Source organism: Urocampus carinirostris, chromosome 1 (genome assembly GCF_059441175.1).
Source record: "Urocampus carinirostris isolate Australia breed hairy pipefish chromosome 1, RoL_Ucar_1.0, whole genome shotgun sequence".
Classification (NCBI taxonomy): domain Eukaryota; kingdom Metazoa; phylum Chordata; class Actinopteri; order Syngnathiformes; family Syngnathidae; genus Urocampus; species Urocampus carinirostris.
The window spans coordinates 58,325,527-58,347,514 of record NC_142349.1 but is presented as its reverse complement, the minus strand read 5'-3'; the positions used below and the strand labels follow the sequence as shown (position 1 = coordinate 58,347,514).

At 38.0% G+C, this 21,988-nt stretch overlaps 1 protein-coding gene across 1 annotated transcript in view; it reads right to left on the bottom strand.

Annotated features, from left to right (window-relative positions):
• The window catches only part of tep1 (telomerase-associated protein 1), a 50,801-nt gene that overhangs the window by 19,692 nt on the left and 9,121 nt on the right, over positions 1 to 21,988 (bottom strand). Inside the window, exons 7-32 of the mRNA XM_088346598.1 lie at positions 20,983 to 21,054; positions 20,779 to 20,900; positions 19,391 to 19,548; positions 18,864 to 18,973; positions 18,696 to 18,783; positions 16,596 to 16,779; positions 15,439 to 15,817; positions 12,900 to 13,052; positions 12,750 to 12,824; positions 12,074 to 12,195; positions 11,904 to 11,972; positions 11,540 to 11,683; positions 10,146 to 10,437; positions 8,168 to 8,289; positions 7,985 to 8,098; positions 6,575 to 6,692; positions 6,307 to 6,501; positions 3,988 to 4,169; positions 3,771 to 3,912; positions 1,797 to 1,976; positions 1,639 to 1,731; positions 903 to 1,038; positions 651 to 810; positions 364 to 497; positions 208 to 296; positions 12 to 126 (exon numbers count right to left, since the gene is read on the bottom strand). Of these exons, the coding sequence (XP_088202724.1) occupies positions 12 to 126; positions 208 to 296; positions 364 to 497; positions 651 to 810; positions 903 to 1,038; positions 1,639 to 1,731; positions 1,797 to 1,976; positions 3,771 to 3,912; positions 3,988 to 4,169; positions 6,307 to 6,501; positions 6,575 to 6,692; positions 7,985 to 8,098; positions 8,168 to 8,289; positions 10,146 to 10,437; positions 11,540 to 11,683; positions 11,904 to 11,972; positions 12,074 to 12,195; positions 12,750 to 12,824; positions 12,900 to 13,052; positions 15,439 to 15,817; positions 16,596 to 16,779; positions 18,696 to 18,783; positions 18,864 to 18,973; positions 19,391 to 19,548; positions 20,779 to 20,900; positions 20,983 to 21,054 (3,748 nt within the window). The remainder of the gene's footprint in view (positions 1 to 11; positions 127 to 207; positions 297 to 363; positions 498 to 650; positions 811 to 902; positions 1,039 to 1,638; positions 1,732 to 1,796; positions 1,977 to 3,770; positions 3,913 to 3,987; positions 4,170 to 6,306; positions 6,502 to 6,574; positions 6,693 to 7,984; positions 8,099 to 8,167; positions 8,290 to 10,145; positions 10,438 to 11,539; positions 11,684 to 11,903; positions 11,973 to 12,073; positions 12,196 to 12,749; positions 12,825 to 12,899; positions 13,053 to 15,438; positions 15,818 to 16,595; positions 16,780 to 18,695; positions 18,784 to 18,863; positions 18,974 to 19,390; positions 19,549 to 20,778; positions 20,901 to 20,982; positions 21,055 to 21,988) is intronic.

The following is a 21,988-nucleotide window of genomic DNA, read 5'->3' as shown; positions in this document are numbered from 1 at the left end:
TGACGACTCACCGTGCTCGTTGTAGACGTCAAGCAGGTGGTGAAGCAGATTGTTGCGTACATTAGCATAAAGAAAATTATAGCTGGAGAGTAGAAAACGCAAGGCCTCCAGCTCTTGACTCTGTATCTAATCAGGTGAAGAAAATGATCCTAATCAGAATCCTTATCTGAAAAAAAATTGTTAATGCTTGTCGAGATGATAACAAACCAGACTCGCTGAAAGCTGCTGGACAGCTTCCACTTCTCCGTGGAGAAAAGTATCATCACCCTGAGCATCAGAAAGCACCCACAGGTGACCTGCAGAGGGGAACATCCTGGATAAAGACACTTTAAAATCTAGCCAATTCCTTTTTTCGTTTGTTACCCGCTAAGACAAGGTGAGCTCTTTTTTTGTGGTCTTCTGAGGGCAAAAGGACATCTTCAAAGGCCTGCTTGACATCCGGGTTGGACAGAACCAGCATGTCATTGACATTGCTGCTATAGGATGAACTCACCAGACTGCAAATATATATATATATATATATATATATATATATATATATATATATATAATTAAATATTATAATATTAATATATAATAATATTAATATATTATTATTAATATATAATATTAAATATTATAGATTATACACAAACTAATTGCAATTTCACCTTCGCAAGCTCTGCACAATGTTGGTGAACGCCACCATTGGAACACGTCCTTTGGAGCTCCTACACATTGGCAGCACTTCCTGCCATGTAACCCGTTCTTTGAGCGATTTAAGGTCGTTGCAAACACACAACAGTGAGTACAGATCACGCTCCCTCAGACCTGAACATGGAAAGCAGATAAAGGTTGGCAGCATGAAGACAAAGTCAAATCAAGCCATGTTTACAAAGAATCTCGGCGGTACGTCATAATACCAGCAGTGCTGATGGTGAGTGCTGCCAAAGCCATGTGGAGTCCCGGCATGTCTCTGTGGTCCGAACAGAGTCTCTTCAGGCAGTATTGGGCCAGTAGATTGATGGATTGGGGCAAAGCTTGTAGGCTCTCATTCAACTAAAACAAAAAAAGTTGTTATACTGTATTTATAAATAGAAATAGATTTTTTTGTTATCAGGTTAAATCAGAAGTGTGTGAGAAATTACATATAAAAATATTCCAATACGAGTTTTTGCTTGCTATTTAAAAAAAAACACGAAGAAGGCCCATGAATCGTTACAAACACTAAGGAATATGGCTGTAACTAATCAATGATCTGGTCAATTGTCAAAAATAAGAAGGTGTTTATAGCTACAGAGTCACATGAAAATCCTTACAAGTGGAAGTTTAAAACCAGTTTTTATTTGAATCTGCTGTCTCTTCCCTTCTCTGGATCAACTCACAAATTCCAATGTACAAACTCAAGCCAGGTCACAAAAAAGTATATGAAATCCATTTTAATTTATTTATAATGTTAATTAACCACATAAATTTACATTACACATAAGTAGAACTATTTTTTTTTAATCCGGGGTAGCAAGGGTTCGGAACACATTATTTTTGCATTACCATAGGTTTCTATCCCGTGTATTTTACCTTGATATCCCCACCTCAGGATGGATTAAAGTTGTTTTCTGGGCGTCAACTATATTTTTAAAAAAACATGAGCAATGAAACCTTATCAAACGAAGCAAAGTTCCTCAGGTCTTCACAGGCCATGTGCAGGTATAGGGGAGACGCTCCATCTTTTTTCATGATCAGTGTCTGCAGCTGTACCACACACAAAAAAAAAAGAAAGTATGTATAGGGAAACAACATTGTGGGAGAGGACAAACCTGATTGTTGAAAGCGGCATCACTGAGTTTCTTCCCGATGGCATCCAGTTCCTTTTGAACAATTTCTTTTCGCTCAATCACGGTAAGTTGCGGCAGGGTGAAGAGCAATGTGGATTTATTTTTCGACAGTACGTGCAACAATGGAGAAGTGGAGGTGATACTTGTAACCACACAAATGCCCTGACAAAGCAAAAAAAAAACTGAGAATTATATGAAAATAAATTGTTAATTGTAGCAACTGTCTTCAGTGAGAGGTAATGTTGTATGAAAGAACATTATGGCAACAAAATAAAAATGCTCTCAACAGGAACTCTTGATTGGATAATAATTGAGTTGCTTTTATATACAAAATTAGATTTTAGCTGTTATGATATTTTTGATTGAAATGCGTTTTTGGTTTTAGGAAAAAAACGGGTATTATCGCTGAAAAAGTCTGGTCATTTGATTACTTTTCAGACAGCATACAACCTATTGCCAAGATTTAAAGCTTGGGATTTAGACATTTGGAATCTATTGGGGAGATTGAAAAAAAATGAATTTGTAGTTGGTAGAGTAGCAGCATTTCCTCTTATATAAAAGCTATGTATTTGTTAGAATACAAAAAATATGTTCAATGATCCATAAGTAGCTTCATAAAGCTTTTGTCATTGGTATAGAAAATGTTTGACTTCGCTTTTAATTTGACATTGTTTTGGAAGCAATTCTGCAGCAAGTACCATGATCTTCCATAAGGAGGAACTTATGGGAAAAATCTGTCTTCCAATTTTTTTTCTCAAAATGCTACCATTCATAAAATACATATAAAACATTAAGAACATTGAAAACATTACAGAGTTGTTTTCTAAGAAACTTTTTTCTCTCTTAAAAAGACGTGTTCTTGGAAAAAATATGTTGTCAATGTTCAACATAAATCTTTATGATGTGATTTGTGAATTTCGACAAAGTAGGAACCTTATATACAGGACTCTCTCAGAAAACTAGAATATTGTGATATGTGAAGTTCTTTATTTTTTCGATCGATAGACTTTATTTGAGGGACCGAGCCTAAAGCAAGACAAAATTCCCTTTTTGTATTTGTGAGGAGTAGGGGTAATCTAGGCCAGGTCCAAATATTCCCCTTGCCCTAACCCAACCCACGCATGCATCTACATGTCTAACAGCGCTGCCGAGCAGCATATGCGCCACAGTAGCGCATTCAGCAAGCAGCGCAAGCGCCAAACATCATGCATCCTGCGCGGATTTCGCGCCGCAGATCCTCCCCAAAGAAAAAAAGAAAAGGAAACATACAACCAATGACGAGTGGATGGTTAAAAAAATAATTATGCGAAAGAGAAGCCTGGCCTGACCCGGCACGAATTAATGATTGACATTCTATGCCCGATTTTAACTCTACAAAAATATTTAAATGATAAAGAGCTCTACCTATTCAGCTTATGACTTTATGGTGTTTTTAAATAAAAATATCAAAATTCCTGGGAATAAAATTGAGATAATCGTTGTGGGACTCTGATTTTGATGTGATAGTAGACGATCAGGACGTTGGCTGTCGAATGATTTTTTTCAGTTTTAGTGATCTGCACTTTGATGGTTTTACACAGTTGCCTGACCCGCTTCCTGGTGAAAGAGGTTTTGGGGATATTAGGACCTACAGTTTTAAATATCTTTTTCCTATCTTTTGGGCAGCTTTCAAGTCAACTATCATTAAACCGATAGTTATCCATAATTGAGGGCCTCTGCAGCCCATTGAGATTCTCTGTGATTAAGGACTATACAAATAATTGTGACTTGACTTGAAAAGGCTTACAAGATTTCGGTTGATCTGTAATGAATCTAGACTTTATGAAAAATTAAAGAACTTGATAAATTTCTAATTTTCTGAGAGTCCTGTAATCGTTTAGAAAATATATTTTTTTCTTGAAGAGGGAGTACTGATTCCTTCACAGAAAAAAATGTTAAAGATGTTTGCTGACAAACCTGTGGAATATTCTGCAGTTTCCAAACAAAACTGAGCTGATCCCTGAGGTCGAGCACAAGATCCAACCCGTCCACCAGTAGCACAAGAGGCTTGCTCCTCTTCGTGTCCCTCAGAGTGTCATGAAATTCTGACAGCAAATCGCTTTAAAATAGTTTAAAATCATTTACATTTACCTCCACGAATACACACATCCAAACATGCATGATGTGAACCTACTTGTTAGAAACTGGAAGAGGAAGGTCTTTGTCTTTCAGCTGCCTCAAGCAGCAAACAAGACATCTTAGCAGGTTGGTCAAATCACGAGATGATTGGCTGGCGCTTGTCGAATATGAAATGACATCGCATGCCAGCTTTTTCTTGGACTTCGCGCCGCTTCTAAGTGCCTCGGCTAATGCGGCCTTTACAGAAGTGAATGTAAAAAATATAGATTGGATTTGATCAAAACATAGCAGTAAAGCCTCATTTTAATGTGTTTCACTTTTCACAGTCTCGCTAATTCTCTGATTTGAATATAGCAGTGTTCTGTAGTATTATGAACAGTATCTGTGACAAAGGGCAGCCCAGACGGAGTCAAACTCCCACTGGAAACGAATCAGACTTACTGCCGGCAATGCGGACCAAACTCTGGCACTGGGTGTACAGGGATGGACCGCACAGCCTGGATAACACTGTGCGGTACTGCATTCTTCCGGAGCACCCCCCAAGGGATTCCCGAGGAAAGCGGTCGAATGCCTTCTCGAAGTCCACAAAAGACATGTAGACCAGATGGGCAAACTCCCATGCACCCTCGAGGAACCTGCAGAATGTGTGGATCTGATCCACTGTTACACGGCCCAGACAAAAACCACAATGCTCCTCTTGAATCTGAGATTCGACTTCTCTCCAGTACTCCCAAATAGACCTTACCAGGAAGGCTGAGAAGTGAGATACCCCTGTAGTTGTGACACATTCTCCGGTCTGCCATTCCAGAGGTACTGTCCCTGATGGCCATGCGATGTTACAGAGGTGTTTCAACTATGACACGCCCATAACATTCAGAGCCTTAATGAACTCCGGACGGATCTCATTAACCCCTGGGGCCTTGCCACCAATGAGCTTTTTGACCACATTAATGACTTCAACCCCTAAGATATGAAAGCCAACCTCATAGTCGCCTGGTTCTGCTTCCTCAGAGGAAGACGTGTTGAGGTGGTCTTTAAAGTATTCTGCCCACCAGTTCACAATGTCCCCGGTTGATGTCAGCAGGACCCCATTTCCAATATATACAGTGTTGATGGCACACCGCTTTCCCCCCACTGAGAGGCTGGGTTGTGGACCAGAATTTCCTTAAAAGCCGTTCAGAATTCACCTTCCATGGCTTTGGCAAACTCCTCCCATGCCCAAGTTGTTGCCTCAGCAACTGCTGATGCCGATACCTGCCAGCTGCTTTGAGAGTCCCACAGGCCAGAAAGGCCCGATAAGACTCATTCTTCAGCTTGACAGCATCCCTTCACGCTGGTGACCACCAACGAGTCTAAGGGTTGTCGCCAGGGCAGACACCGACTAGCTTACGGCCACAGCTTTGATCAGCCGCCTCAATGATGAAGGTACAGAACATAGTCCACTCTGACTCAATGTACCCCGCTTACCTCGAGACATGGGCAAGGATTAGCCAGAGGTGTGTATTGAAACTCTTTCTGACAGGAGATTCTGCTGGCTGTTCCGAACAGAACCTCATAACACGCTTGGATCTGCCGGGTCGGACCAGCATCTTCCCCACCATAGGAGCACACTCGCCACCAGTAGGTGGTCAGTTGACAGCTCCGTCCTTCTATTCACCCCAGAGTCCAAAACATGCGGCCGCAGGTCAGATGAAATGTCAATCATCGAACTGCTGCCTAGATTTTCCAGGTGCCAAGTGAACATATGGGCACCATTGTGTTTGAACATGGTGTTCGTTATGGACAAGCCATGATGGGCACAATAGTCCAATGACGCTAAACCACTCGGGTTTAGGTCAGGGGGGACACTCTTCCCAATCACGCCTCTTCAGGTCTCACTGTCATTGCCCACATGAGCGTGGAAGTACCACAGCAGTACGAGGGAGTCCCCAGGGGGCACGCTCTCAAGCACACCCTCCAAGGACTCCAAGAAGGGTGGGTACTCTGAATTGCTATTTGGTGGATAAGCAAACAACAGTAAGGACCCATCAAGCCCCACTGTACTAGAAAGAGGACTTATAGGAATGTTACTTATTTAGAATACATAATAAATAAGTAAATTAAAAAAATAAAAAGAATACTACCTAAGAATACCTGAGTAACATGGTGCTTATGAAAGTAGATAATCATTGACGGGTCATTGTGACTTCCAAGAAAAAAAATGATTCCCAACCTATTTTAACTGAGATTTACAACTTGGTAATAACATAATAAGGAACACAGTAACAACAGAGTAATAACACAATAAGTAGTTACTTTAAGAATTCATCAGTAAATCAGTAAAAAAAATCACTTAAAAAAAAAATAAGGTTGGTGAACCCTGGAGTAGCTTTACCATGAAGACAGTCTTGCCCTGCCCTGGCGTTCCCTCCACCACCATGGCGCCACCATTTTCCTGGGCCTTTTCAACCATCTCCACAGCGGCTGACAGCAGCTTGGCCCGGCTGAGGAACTGTCTCTGCAGGGCCTCCTGGTGGACCTCTTGTACTAACATTTCTGATCTTACATTCGCCTCCTCTTCTTCAATCACCTGAGGAGAAAGACAAAATAAAGAAGATGCTTATTGAGCAACTCTGGTGGGATTTTGCTGTGCAAGTGCTCACTTCAATAAATTGCTCGAAAACAGCTTTCCAGATGTCTTCCAATACGCCCTTGGCAAAGTCTTCTAGGTTCTTCAAGTAAGGTTTGCCCTCTACAACACCTTCCCACTCGCTTGGGTAACTGGAACCAAAACAGTGACAGAAATTACTGTTTGACACAGGAGGAATATCTAAACTTGGAGGATATTAAAGAACCTCAACTTGAGTAGAAAAGGCCTGAATCAGGAGTCACCAACCTTTTTGAAGCTGAGAGCTATTTTTTGTGTTACTGAGTAAGAGGAAGAGCTACCTGTTTGATATGCATTTGACGTTTGATGAGACGTTATCAGTTATTATTGTGCCATTATTAAGTTACTACCACATTTTATTTATTAGAAGTAGTCGTGCCAATGATTGCTCATGCCTGTTAGAAATGTATCCATCCATCCATTATCCGCACCGCTTATCTTCAGTAGGAGGAGCCCATCCCAGCTGTCTTTGGGCAGTAGGCAGGGGACACCCTGAACTGGTTGAGTTAGAAATCTAAATTCCTAGATAAGATCATATCACGGGTGAGCCAAATAAAGATTTGATTTTAAGTCAAACTTCTAATCATTTCAGATCAGGAGATATTTAAGAAGTAATATTGAGATGAACAAAATTGAAAAAAAGTCAGATAAATTAAACTAAAAAGGTAACATCCAGAATATTTTCTACCAAGTGCAGAAAAAATACTTGAGTAACTAAGTAAACTGATTTACCATCTGCTAGATACATATAAATTTTATAATTTTACAAGAAAAACAAGTTAGAATATCTTAAAATCAGAAAATGACACTTAAAATATGCGTAATTGTCTAACTGCTAAGATATTATTTTTGTAGTGTTCATTATGAGTTGTTTTTTCCCAGTCAAATAACAAAAAAATCATAAAGTAAAAATAAACTTGTTAAATTGTGCAAAATGTTATCGAAACTAATTATAAAATAATTCTATAAACAATATTATAAAATGAGAATTTTTTTTAACCAAAACAAAAAATATATATACTTTGAAATATGATAATTTTACAGACTTTATCAAAATTTTCCAGTTGCCATTTAGTTAAAAGAGGGATCTGTTCCAACCGACTGGCCGTACTCCATTAAAATGGTGCTGTCTGCTGCCGAGACAGTATCTAGTTAGTGAGTGTAGTGTACATTTGTCGTATGCATTGCTGGCCTGCTACACACTTTGGTGCCAGACTTTAAATTTTAAAAAATGTTGTAAAAAAAAGAGCATCTGCCGGCCGAGGTTGTAAGAATGGGTGAACTTGAGCTGGTTGTAAAACTACATTTTCTTTAGTCTAAAAACTGATAAGAATAAAATTAAATTTGATTGGAATGTAAATATACTGTACAGAAATCTCCAAAACATCGAACATTTTGAACTCACTTATCGGTGACCTTCAGCTTGTTGGCTTTGATCCATTGCTTTAGATGTGCCATTTTGGACTCTGCCTCCTTCGATTCAGCAACAAAGTCAGACCTCCAAGCCACAGGCACTGTCCTGAAAAACCAAGGCAAAATGTAATTTCTGTACATCACAATTTTAGGATGGAAAAAAAATTAAAAGTACTTTATGATGTTGGGATTTCTGAAGTAACAAAACATTCGCTGCCTTGCTGCATCACCATGCAGGGCCTGAAAGTGGCGGATCTCCATGTCTGTGATTGACAGGCCTTCGGGGGCTGATTCCAACTAAGACAACAAGTACAAGCATATTATGCCGATAAATGAAAAAGGGTCTGCTCGAGAATAAATAAACACTTTTTTTTTTTTTTTTACAATGGCTCTGTTAACTTTTCTTTCTTTACTGTCAAAGGAGAATGGCTAGAGTTTGTAATACAAAAGATATACCGATATATAAATATTTTAACCAGAAAAGTCATTTACACAAACAGGCGGTCTTTCTGCATTCTATTTCCTACCCTAAAACATTTCAATAATGAAATATTTTTATCCATTATAGTTTTAATGAGATTTTTTTTAATTGTTTCTTTTTAATAAATAAATATAACACGGAATATAGAAAGAAAGGCTTTTGTTAAGAAGGAATACAATTTTACAGTATTATACTTCATATTCTTATTGTACTATAATAATTGAATCTTTTCTTCCGGCGCCGTCACGAATGGCAGCCACTCCAGCAGCTCCCGTGTTATTTTCGATTGTTCTCGATTGTTCTCAGCTCAGGGATGCTGCTGGAAATGTGAATTTCCCTTCGGGGATGAACAAAGTATCTATCTATCTATCTATCTATCTAATTCATCCTCGAATAGGAACTTGTAAGGTTTAAGTTGAGAAAGGTAAGGTTTGTGTTTTAATTTTTTTCCGGGTCAAGTTATTGCAAAACATAAACTAGAAAAGTCACAAGATACTCAGGAAAAAAAAGTATATAAATATTTCCAGGACAAAAAACAAACAAACATATGTGTACAGGTAACATCTGACTTAGAACTTTGCTTCACTTACAGTATGTACACATGTTCTAATGATCAAGGCCAGAAGATTTTCATTTTTTCCAGCTAATGCTAAAATCTTTTAATTCAATGTCTGGCACTACATGGCGTAGAAGCCCAGAAACTCATAAAACAATTTTGACAGCCACCAAAGCAATCTACAACTACACTCGGTAACTAGATATTGTTCATGCAGTGGATCACAGACACCATTGGAAATAATGTACGACCAGTGTATTTTTGAGGGAAAAAAATTGCACGCAAAAACATTTTTTTGTAATTAGTTTTTAAAAAAAACTGCAGTTTTTGAATACATGATTAGAAAGAAATCATCTCATCTCATCTCATTAGCCGTACCGCTTATCCTCAGTAGGGTCGCGGGGGGGCTGGAGCCCATCCCAGCAATCATCGGGCAGTGGGCAGGGGACACCCTGAACTGGTTGCTGGCCAATCGCAGGGCACACAGGGACAGACAACTCATTCGCTCATTCACACCTGGGGACAATTTGGACCGGCCAATTCACCTGAAATGCATGTCTTTGGAATGTGGGAGGAAACCGGAGTGCCCGGAGGAAACCCACGCAAGCACGGGGAGAACATACAAACTCCGCACAGAAAGTCTGGAGCTGGATTTGAACCCACGACAGGTTCCCATGACATGAACTGTGCCGCACAAGCGCTAACCACTGCGCCGCCGTGCTGCCAGAAAGAAATCATGAAAAATGAAAAAAAATCTGAAAGAAACACTTAAAAGGCCTTTTGAATTAAAAATGTATGATATTTTGTGTTAAAAGGGAACAACATCAGTATAAAGTTATACCTTAGTACTTGACTATAATCGGTTCAGGATCGGTGTTCGAACACCGAATTGAGTACAGTAAAAGAAATTACTCGAACAAATAAAGGTATTTATTTTTACCCATTCCTACACATGCCAAATATTAATAAAACAACTGAAAACTTAACAATACAAACAAACATACCTAAATAACAATAATTATTTAACTGTGTACAGACTAAAGAAAATTTTAAAACTGTGCATAGTACTATGGTATTACACTATTACAAGAAGAAGGCGTGGATTTTTTTTCTTACCCATTCGTATTGCGGAAGATCTGGTAGAGCAGATCTATCCGGCACCAGGCCGTACCTTTGGCCCAAGATGGCCACCAACAGCTGGCTGCGACCCACCTCCGCCAGGCACATCGCGGCGGCCCGACCAGATTCTTCTTCCGTGACTCCCCAGCGTAATTCCACCTCCTGCAGGTGGAGGCAGTGTGGCGCTGCGCGACGGCGAAGCTCCGGGAAGACGCTGCGCACCAGCACGTCGCGCTCTGCGTTCATATCACGGAAGGTGGACGAGATGAAAACGCGTACATCCCGCCATCTACAGAGAATAAAAAACACAAACTTCAACTGTCACAACAATGCAAATTAGCGAGGGTAGAGATTTGTGTCTTCTTTGTACTGTATTTCTTGGTTATTGCTTTGTTTCGATGGTTATTGTTTTTCCCTCTCCCTTTAGCATCACTGCAAGCCTTGGGACCCATAAATTGAGTACAAAAGATATCGTGTTGGTTTGCCGAGTTACAAAGAATTTATGGAGCACATGAGATTCTGACCTGAATCAGGAGGCACAAAATGCATTGTGGGAGGTCGTTCAGCTAATAGTACATCTGTATTTTCCTGATGCTGTAACGCAAACCAATAGCCTACCAGCGAAGTTTTAATTTTATATAGTTTTGGGCGTGAGAAATACATTGTTGTCATATAGTGGGGAAAAATGCAGTGAAGTGGGGCAAAAACATTTTTTTTTAATTGAAAACATTGTTAGGCTGTGTTCAAGGTGGGGTTCAATTAAACAAAAAAACTACATTTTAAAATTCCTTTAACTGTTTTGTTATATTTATCATTTCCCTCATTTTTAATGCCATATTTTTAAATGATATTTAACCTGCCTAACCTAATTACTCACTAAATGTAACAATGCTTAACCCTTTAAAATTAGTTAGTAAAAAGTATTATTTTAAGACCTGGATTGGATGTATTATTACAATAAGTTAAGTCCCTTTAATTATAGGTGAATACATTTATGAAATTAATTGAATAAGTAATAATTTATGAAAAATTGAAACAACTTAAGGGATGCCATTTGGTATATATTTTTAAACTACACAAAATACTTTATTTTGTTTAATAACCTTAATTTATTTATTATATTACAACACACGTTTACCTTTCTTTTTTTGGTAAAATTTGTTTTTCTATCTGTTTTGTTTGAAACAGTGGTCATAGATTACAACATAGTGTACATTGTTTACAACTAGATTTGACATGGCTCTACAGGATAAACATAAAAGAAAAAGACTCAAAAACTAAAAATAAGTACTGGGATAGGTAATATTTACATTTTTTCAATACCACATGACTTTCATGAGTTTAAATGTAATCTTTTAAATCTCCCTTTTTCATGCTTCTATGTTTATTACCTTAACTTTGGGGTGGTGGGAATGGACACCAGGCTATGTGCAGGCTCAGGTTCTTTGGCTCCTTGTGGTGGTGGGACATTGTACACTTTATCCAAATGCTCCACGTGGTCCAGCAATCTGGATGAACCTCTCTCAGCCACGAACCTAGGTTAAAAATGAAGATAAATAAATGCAGCTTTATTTGGTTTAGGGTGCTTTTCTGCAGTAAACTTAGTCTGTTAGTCTTTCTTTTTTATTATGTTTGTACTTTTGTTTTCTTTCTCCGTATGGAAACAATTATTTTACAAATAAATGATTGATGTATTTCCCCAAAAATTATCATATACAGTGCCTTGCAAAAGTGTACTCTCTCACGAAGTTTTACCTCAGAATTTGTTCACTGAAGCCTTGCAGGAAAACGTGGTTCCTGTCAGAGGTTTTGGCCTTTTGACCTCTGCACAAAGTCCAACCAAAATGTAAACATCAATTCAGGAACTTTGTAAGGTTTTTATAATTTGTTGTTTGAATAAAATGATTGATATTGTGATGACATACGTTGCACACATGGCGAGTTCAATATAAAGGCATTTGTTGTTGTTTTCTTTCCTGTAGCTCTGGATTGGCCATATCATGTTACTGTATGAGAATCTTTCAGTCAGAAAAATGATGTTGTCCACCTGAGAAGAACAGTACGAATCAAAGAGAACTTTAACATTTAAATTAAATTTAAAAAGCACTTGCAAACTTGATTTTTTGACATTCAGTTTCTTCACAAAAGAAACAAAGCATTTAGGTAAATAGATTGACTATTTAATTCAGCTTTTAGTAATTAAAAAAAAAAAAATCAACAAACTTGTTAAATGTTATTACAGTAGACCCCCGGGATATGGTGACAACATTTTCACTTTACAGTGTCTAATGAAATGTATTTTTGCCCCTCTTTGCTCAAACTTTGCAGTGTCTGTAATTATGTATGCAATTATATAAAATTGTAATGTTTTTACCTTGGGTACTGAGGGTTTGAACCCATCCGCCAATTACCATAGGTTTCTATCCCCCACCATACATAATTTTCACATTGGGGTCCACACCTTAAAATGGCTTAGTGCCCTATCCCGGAGGTCTACCCTATATGTAAATATGAAACATGAACAAATTATTTGTGTATGAGTGAATGAACCAGTTCAGTCTAATTGGGGTGAAATTACGCCAGGTAGCGATAACAACAAACCTTCATTTTTTGGATGATTTTCTGGAAGTAAACACTGAATTCAAGCGTGCCGTCATGGGGTTTAGTTTTTAGCTTCTGTAAAATAACATCAGACAGCTCACTCAATTTGTTTATTTAGAATTGTGCACCTTTTTTGTAGTTTGGCCATACTTTGATTTGTTGCACGACGCTCCGCACATTCTCTAAGAGAACGTCAGACTTCAGTTGCACCTCTTCAAAATTGTAATAATCCACTAAGAACACGTGGGCGTCCTCGCAACTACTGGCGATCATCAGTGAGAGCAGGACAGCAACCTCCATGATCTGTTAAGTAAAAAAATGTTACTAGAAAAAGAGCATTTTTCTTTAAATGCTTTGTGTGATATGGTTTAAAACAATTATTGGGCTTTTCCACGGTAAACAATTAAAAAATTAAACCATTGTAAGGATATAGTACAGTATTTGATCTTTTTTTCGCAGTTCAATAATCACCTGTATCAAATGAATTTCCGCAAATGATGAACCATATTCCAGTTTCGCTCATCCTGTATTTTTGCTGCAAAGCACTCTGCGACTTCTCGTACAGCAAAGACTAATACACACAACACCAAATTACTCACCCAAAAAGTCTTATATGAATGACAGATTGGTTGTCTTTCCATTTTGTTTTGTGCACTCACAATGAAAATGCCACAGTTGTATCCATTCCTATATAGTGGAAGTTCATGCTTCTGGCAAGCAACGTACAGGCACAACTTGTAAACAGATCAGACACTGAGTTGACAAACGCTTTTGGAGCAAGGAACAAGCACGGTAGTTTGTTTATGTTGATGAGCGACAAGAATAAAATCATCTTTCATTTAATGTCCAAAGTTAAATACCGATATTACATTATATATAATTATATATAATTACGTTAAATATACGTAGTAATTTTTTGCAAATGATTCGTTTGGGTAGTTCCAATCAACGCCTAGGAAACAAAGAAATTCTCTTATAGGTTTTATTACACTGGCGCTCTTTAAGCGACATCGAAATATGTGATGTACACACAATAATGGAGAATAATCTGTGAAGCCCTTTGAGACTCTTCGTGATTTAGGGCTATACAAATAAAAATGACTTGACTTGACTTGACTTAACTAACAAATGGAAAGATCTGTGATGCACAGAAGACGCAAAAGTCCAAGTGCAATATGGCAAAGGAACACTTTATGCAACGTTGATTCATGTGTGTCTTGTAAAATGAACAGCTGTTTTTTTAGGGAAATTGTGCTCAACGGTTGTAAATTCAAAAAATGTTGGGATAAAATATGGGAAATTACAAAAACAGACAACGCACCCCAAATTCAATAAAACAACAGGACATTATCTTCTATGTAGGTTATGAGCAGGCTTTGAGAGAAATGGAATGTACATGTAAACATGTTATGTAATTAGGATACAAAAATGTAATTGTATTTCTTTCAAGTTACAGAAAAAAATACAGAATTAAATTACAGGTATATTTAGTTTAAATAATGAATTGAATTGGTTTTCATTGTCATTGTAAAACATTAGATGCAACACTATTAGACGTGATCTCCAGGGTTAACATGTATTAGAGACGTTAAAGAGAACAATAAGATAAAAGGATAAGTAGGCAAAAAATATAATTAAAACATAGTGCTGAGAAACTGCAATAAAAAATAACAGTGCGTCGTAATATTGCAATGAAAAGAAGTGCAACAACATTAAGCTGCAGCAAAAATAAACAAATAAATCACAAGGTAGATATTTTTGCAGTTTTATGAAATAGTATACATTTTCAGAGTTTCATTTAGCAGCAACAAAACAGATAAACCCCAAATAAGTCGTAAGATATGTTTTCACAGTGTTGTGATGGCTCTGTGGAAGAAGCTGTCCCTTAGCCTGTTCGTCCTAGTTTTGAGGGACCAGTAGCGCTTACCAGAGGGCAAGTCAGAGTCAAAGAGGTGGTAGCCGGGGTGGAAAATGTATTTTATAATGTTGATGGCTCTGCTACAGTATGGCAAGCCCATAGATTAGAATCACATTGCAGCATTAAAATTGTATTTATAAGTATATTCAGATATTCATAATGTACCGATAGACTAATTGTATCCATCATAATTTCAATGACTGACAAGAGAGATGCGGCTTATAGACGATGAGCGCGCATCGTAGTAACATCCGTATATGTTGTGGAGATTGTACGGATTGCATGTATGTCACACTGTGTTGCAGGTAAAAGCACCTTTCTATTTGTCAGTATTTTATGTCTTCTTAAATGTAGCACACATTGTGTTGATTGGTGCGAGCCTGCACTTTTATACGGCTGCTTACATGTGCACAGTTTCACGCTAGTTTTATTTTCTTTGCATATGAATTTGCCGTTTGCCTCTAATCACTGCCTTCGGGAAATCCCTTAAAATGGTTGGGTTAACCTCCCTATTGTCATTATTCTCTTTATATTTTAGTATGTCATTGTTTAGCTCTTTAACCAATTTGTCATTATTCAAAATGCCCCCATTAAGCCTCCATGTAGATGACATTTATCAATAGGTAACAACAGTATCTGATTTAAAAAAAACTTGACTTTGCAAAAAAATAAAAATAAAAATAAACAGTATATTGTGGTAAGAAATGGGAAATTATAAGACGATAATATTCAATTTAGATTATATAATTATGTGGCAAAAAAACAACTTACAGAAGGTGAAAGCTTGTCCTCTTCGTTCTTTTTCTTCTTGCTTTCATGCTCCTCCCCCTCCTCATCTTTCTGTTCCTTCTCCTCCAATTCCTTCTCCTCCTCCGCTTCATCCATTTCTTCCTTCTCCTCATCCATTTCTTCCTCGTCCTCCTCATCCATTACCTTCTCCTCCTTCTCTTCTTCTTGGTTCTGCGCCATATCAGGAGGAAGACAGAAGTCCAGCTTTTTGGACCAGGCCTTTGGGTTTCTCATGTTGACATCAATGAAGATGATTGTGCCTCCAGGCAGGGGTGGGATGTTGTATCGGCACGATATTTGCACTGCTGTCTCCAGGGCTTTCCGATAGCTGTCCAGAAGGTAGTTTGTGTATACCCTACGACTGGAAACATTTAATATTCAGAACTTTTTCAAATTCACAGTAGACACTCTCTATATGGCATCTTCACCTTATGACGTTTTCACTTTACGTTTGGAATAACAAGCTTTTTCAGCCACTCCTTTAAGGCATTTTCCCCACATTATAACATCAAGTTATTATTTAGTGTCCAAATATTCATACTTTGTGGTCTTTGTATGTATCAAGAGTTACATCTCTAAGCTGTCTATCTGTTATTGGTTGATGTCATATAGAACGCTAAGTCTGCTATTGTTTTACGTCACAAATAAGCTATTGGATGAACTACCTCCCACAATGTCTCACAGGTTCTTCATTCAGTTGAGAATCTTACATGCTTCGTAAAGACTTAGCGAGTCAGCGACATAATATTGTATTTTTGTACTTTATTTGGTATTGGTCCCAAGACTTGCAGTGATTCTAAAGGGGAGAAGCAAAAAATGATAATAATTGGAAAGGAAGCTTGCGATTATCAAGAAATACGAAGAGGGCGCACAAAACGCTTCCCTCTCCAAGTTGCATGCTTTTTAATCATATGCATGCATATTACACTCAAGTAGGATATATGCTATTTTATAATTTATTTATTTTTTTATCTGGGGTACCAATTGTTCTGAACGCATTAGCTAATTACCACAGGATATTATCCCCCGCTAAGCCGCAATTTATCTTTGCAATGCCCACCTTAATAAAGCTTAACGTCTAATCCTGGTGGTCGTTTATATTAATAAAAATGCTCCATAAATTTGGATTTTTCTCACACCTGGCCTTTAAGATCTGATCCTTCTTGGTGCGGTACAAACGGTAGATAAAGGGCACACCGAGCGCCACCCGTAGACGCTTCCGGCTGGTTGATCCCCAATCCAGCTTGCGGAAGCGCTTGCTCTTGGGAATCCCGTTGAGGATGTTCTTCAGGATTTGGTTGTTTGGGGACTTTTTTGGCAAGGCTGCGGGGGAAGAGGGAGAAAGGTTGTGAACATAACAACATCCGAATATGAGTTTCTAGGAGTGCAGGGTGTACCAGGCTGTATTTAAGAGTTATATAAATAGATTTAACTCTGAGCTGTCTCTAACTCAATGCCACCATTTAACAGAAAATACAGAAAGTATTGCCCCCCCCCAAATTTTTTTTATCATATTTCCCCAATTCAGGCTTCAAACTTAAACCTAAAAAATGATATTTTCTAAGGATCAACAACATGTAAGACACAATCATTATATATTATATTAACAACAAAATAACTGAAAAGTTGGTGTTGCAAAAATATTTGACTTCTGTTTTATAAGCTCAGCCAACTGACACCAGAAGTTTCCTGATGACTTCTGAATGATCCAATGTCGACCTTAATGACTAATAATGACAGAGTGCACGTGTGTGTCATCAAGTATTCGTTTAAATCCACCTGCTCTCTGATGACTCAAAAGAGAACTTACGGCATTATGCAGACCAAGAAAGACACCAGGCAGGTCCGTGATAAAGTTATGGAAGATTTAAAAGCAGGAATGAAATTCAAGACTATTTTGCAACTTCTGCATATCACCTAAAGCACTGTGCAAGAAATAATATCAAATTGAAAACAGCATAAAACCACTGCAAACCTACCAAGACCTAGCCATCCCGCTAAACGGGGCGGCAGTAGCTCAGGAGGTAGAGCGATCGTTTTAGGATTGAGGGGTCCCAGTTCGAATCCCGGCTTGTCCGTGTTACATGCCGAAGTGTCCTTGGGTAAGACACTGATACCCCTAATACCCCCAATAAGCAGGTTAGCGCCTTACATGGCTGCACAGATCACGGCCGCTATTGGGAAATGTGAAGCACAATGTAAAGCGCTTTGGGAAGTCATTGACTTGAAAAGCGCTATATAAATGCAGATCATTTCATTTCATTTCATTTCATTAAACATTTGGCCCAAACAAGGAGAAAACTAGTTAGAGAACCAACCAAGCGGCTCATGATCACACTGCAAGACCTGCAGGCATTCATAGCTGAGGTGAGATAATTATTAGTCGTCCTTTGCATAAATCTTACATAAGAGGGGCAAGAAGAAAGTCGTTTCTGAAAGAATAACCTAAAAAGGTCCTTTTATGCAAGGAGCCACATGTGAGAGACAAACAACAGGTTGAACAAGGTTCTCTGGTCGGATGGACCAAAATGAAACTTTTTGGGGTAAATGCAAAGTGTTAGGTTTAGCACAGGAGTAACACTGCACATCACCCTACAAAACACTAACCCCACTGTTAAACATGGTGACATCATCATGTTTTTGGAGTTTCTTTTCTTCACCAGGGACTGGGAATATCGTCAGAGTTGATGGGAAGATGGATGGAGCCAAATACAGGACGATTCTGGCAGAGAATCTGTTGGAATCAGCAAGAGACTTGAGAAGGGGGCGGCGATTCAACTTGAAACGGGACAACGACCCTAAACAGTTCTTTAAATGGCCTGTAGAGCATTTGTGGAAAGATTAAATAGAAAATTCATGTGCACAAAAGGATCACCAAAAAACCTGTAGGAACTTGTAAAGAATGGGCAAATATTTATTTTTCAAGATGTGCAAAAAACTTTGAGAGACATACACAAAAAGACTTGTCGTTTGTCATCGCATCAAAAGGAGGCTGTACATAGGATTAACTCAAAGGGGGCCAATATTTTTGCAACGCCTACTATTCAATTTGTCATTTGTCAGCACAATATAAATTGTTTTATATATTTGCTTTCTTTTCATGACTGTGTCTCACGTGTGGTTAATTCTTAGAAAATAATTTCAGTTTTGTATCCATGAGTTTGAAGCCTGAAATATGGCAATATGTCAAACAGTTCTTGGGGGTCAATACTTTTGCAAGGCACTGTATAATAACTTACATTGACTGAATGATTGATCAAGCTCCATGATGACTTTGTAGGCAGAGAGGAAACGAAAGGGAAACTGTCTGCTCTGAAGTACTGCTTTCTGTAAACAAATCATGTTTTTTTCACCATTTATACATGAATGCAAAGATCAACATCGAGCTTTAAGATGATAAGTCTGACTTTATTGGTGAGCCTGCTGATGATCTTCTGGTGATGTGTTGGACTGATACCCTGCTTGATCATGTTTCTCAGGTTCCTCAGCATTGCCATGAAAGGCAAGGATTTATTGTCTAAACAGAAAATAAAAACATGTTAACGTGGAAGATTTAAAGGTGCGGTCTGGAATTTGAAAATATTCTATTTAATAATGCCACCTTCTGGCTTAAATCATCATTGTAGCCACGGTCTAAAAGCAGACTCTAGCTGCTTGTGTGGCTCATCCAAGTACGTGCATACCTGGGATGTGTTCGAATAAACTATTCTTTTCATCTTTTTTAGGGTTGGCTTTTGCACTGTATTTGAAACAGTCTTTTTCTTACTTTAATCATCTTCAACAGTTTGGTATTTCTTCCCTTGATTTCATACTTTTAAAATACTAAATGTATAAAAATGGGATTCTAATTGTAACAATGAGATTGAATGAAACAGGTTAAGTTTGAAGTTTAGTAGGAGTTGAGAAAATCAAAACAACAACAAAAAAAGTCTACCAATGAGTTTCTCCCAGGTGATGGCCTTGTTGCCTTCTTGACTAAGAAGACGCTCCCATGTCTCAGCCTTCTTTAGCTTCATCCTTTGACCTGCCCGGTCTGGTTGCCACTCGCCCTTCAGACCACTATAGGTGAATTTCTTCTGGTCTGCAGGATACCTGCAAACAAGAAGACGAAAACCTTAGGCCCCTTTGGTTGACTGTCTACGGTTTTGCATATAGAGTATTTCCTTGATACTTCGCGCTTCGGTTATCACTGGTTCACTGCTTCGCGGATTTTGCATTGAATTTTCTTTATTGTCATCGTTCTTAACGTATCGTGCATTGTGTTATAAGCAGACAGCACACAGCAAAAGCTATCACGAGGGGCGGGTTGTACGTATGTATGAAGGGTGGGTGTGACTATCTGTGTGCATGGACTATAATAGGCTGGTTTATGCAGTTGGCCAAATAGCGTCAATACCACAACCATAACAAACTGGGAAGCAGGGCTAAAACTAGCTTTTAGCGGCTCGTTACATTGAAAATAATTTCATCAAGTAAAGTGGACTCTGATGAAAGTCAGGAGAGCGCAAGGAAATGGTGATCACCCCGGGGTGCTCAGTGGATTGTTATTGGTTCCAAGAATGGATTAAGGCAGTGGGAGAGAATAGCAATAGCATGGCTGCAGTTCCAGCCTGCTGTTATGGCTAAGCTATGTAACAACCCTCATATGCTAAACTGCAGAGCTTGTATCTCATTAACGCCAGATCTGTTATCCATGAAACGGATGACCTGGAGCTACAAATCCTTGGAAATTGCTACATTTGGGACAGTTGTATTTTAATTATCGCTGAGACATAGCTCAATACAAGAATACCCGATGCTAGCGTGGAGCAAGCCAGATGCTCTCCAAATCACTTTCCTACTCTGAAAGGAGAAGCACTCAAATTTTCTTGTACTTTTGTATAATGAGAATAGAGACCATTCATTCGACTGCAATTATGTTTTGTGTTTTTATACGTAGATCTATAATTATTATTTGTTACAGTCGTATGCTCTCAGTCGGTAACGACGTCATCTCCAGGTAAGTTTGAGACTTGGGCGGCGCTACTTTTATTTATTTTTCACTTTTCTCTGGGCTTCTGGTCCCATTATCGGCGATAACAGAGCGATTTTATCTTATTACCTTAACTCATCTTAAGTTAATCTTGTAATTTTATCTTTTGATATTTGAAATATTCTTTTATGTATACATGTATATAGTTCCTTAGATTTATTACGCTGGCAACCGTGTGGACAGCAAAGTAAGAATTATCATTGTGCAAGGAATTGTGGTTCTTTAATGTGCATATGACAATAATTTTGAATCTTGAATTACTATAATTCAGCAGTCACCACTATTCTTACCTTCGGCCCAGGATTGCCATGACATGCTCTGCTGGTTCTTTGATATGAAATTTCCTGATCATCTTCTTTATATTGAACTCCGTTTGTTTTTTGTCCACGGTCTTTACGGCGTCCACTTTTAGCTACAAATGTATACCAGGAAGGCTTATTCATGGACATTTACTATTAATCTTGTCTTGAAATTGTGGATTTCTTTTAGCTTACATAATTCTCCAGGATGGATGCGTCGGATCGGAGCCAGTTGGCCCATTTTGTCATATCTTCATTGCTTGGTTTCTGCAGAATGTTAAATACATAAAGGATCATATCAAATCAAAGATTAAAAAGCCACACAAATACTTATCTATATTCAATGAAATTATCAATACAAAATTAGGAGTTATTTTGTTGAAGTTAGTATTAATTTCTAAAATGTAAAAATAGTGTCAATAAAATTTATTTAAAAAAAATAAAAATGCATAATACAAATGTGAATTAAGAAAATTTTGTGTATGACTTTCATACAAGCAAAACAGCCCATTTAGAAGGATGATCATCATAAGAGTTATTACATTGTTGCATCAAACGGCCCATTTTAATGCAATATACTAATCGAGCCGCTGTTAAGTCCGCAAGATCAGTCTTCCAACAAGGGAAGAAAGATTTGGCTTTCTCCATGGACGAGCTCAGTCAACCACTAAAATATTTTCCTTGTATAAAGGTCCTTGACTTGTTTTTATATACTGTATGAAGTACAGGATCCTCATGTTTCATTATATGTTTATTAATCGACCAATTTATTAAATTGATTTTGAAACAGACAGGATTAAAGCAAAGAAATACATTATACCTATTTTAAGCGTTGGTTTTGATAATAAGGCATTACAAAAATCAAAATGTTAAAGTGTGGTGTTTTTTTGCATGACATTTGATAAATATCTCAATAAAATACATAATAAAAAATACATAATTAAAAAGTTATATTAAAAATGTCTTACATTATTTGATTGTACACAATGCAGAAAATAATGTGTGAGAAAAGATACATTTTAAGGAGGAGGAGTCACCAAGGAACACCAGGGACAAGAGTTATTATTTGTATTATTTTTTTGTAGTTTTTGTTTGGTGAGCCAGATTAAATGCTGGTGGATTTACCCTCAAAATATTCTACTTGCTGCCGCAATCTTCTGGCTGAAACCATCATTGCAGCTCCTTTTGGTGCACGTATGTG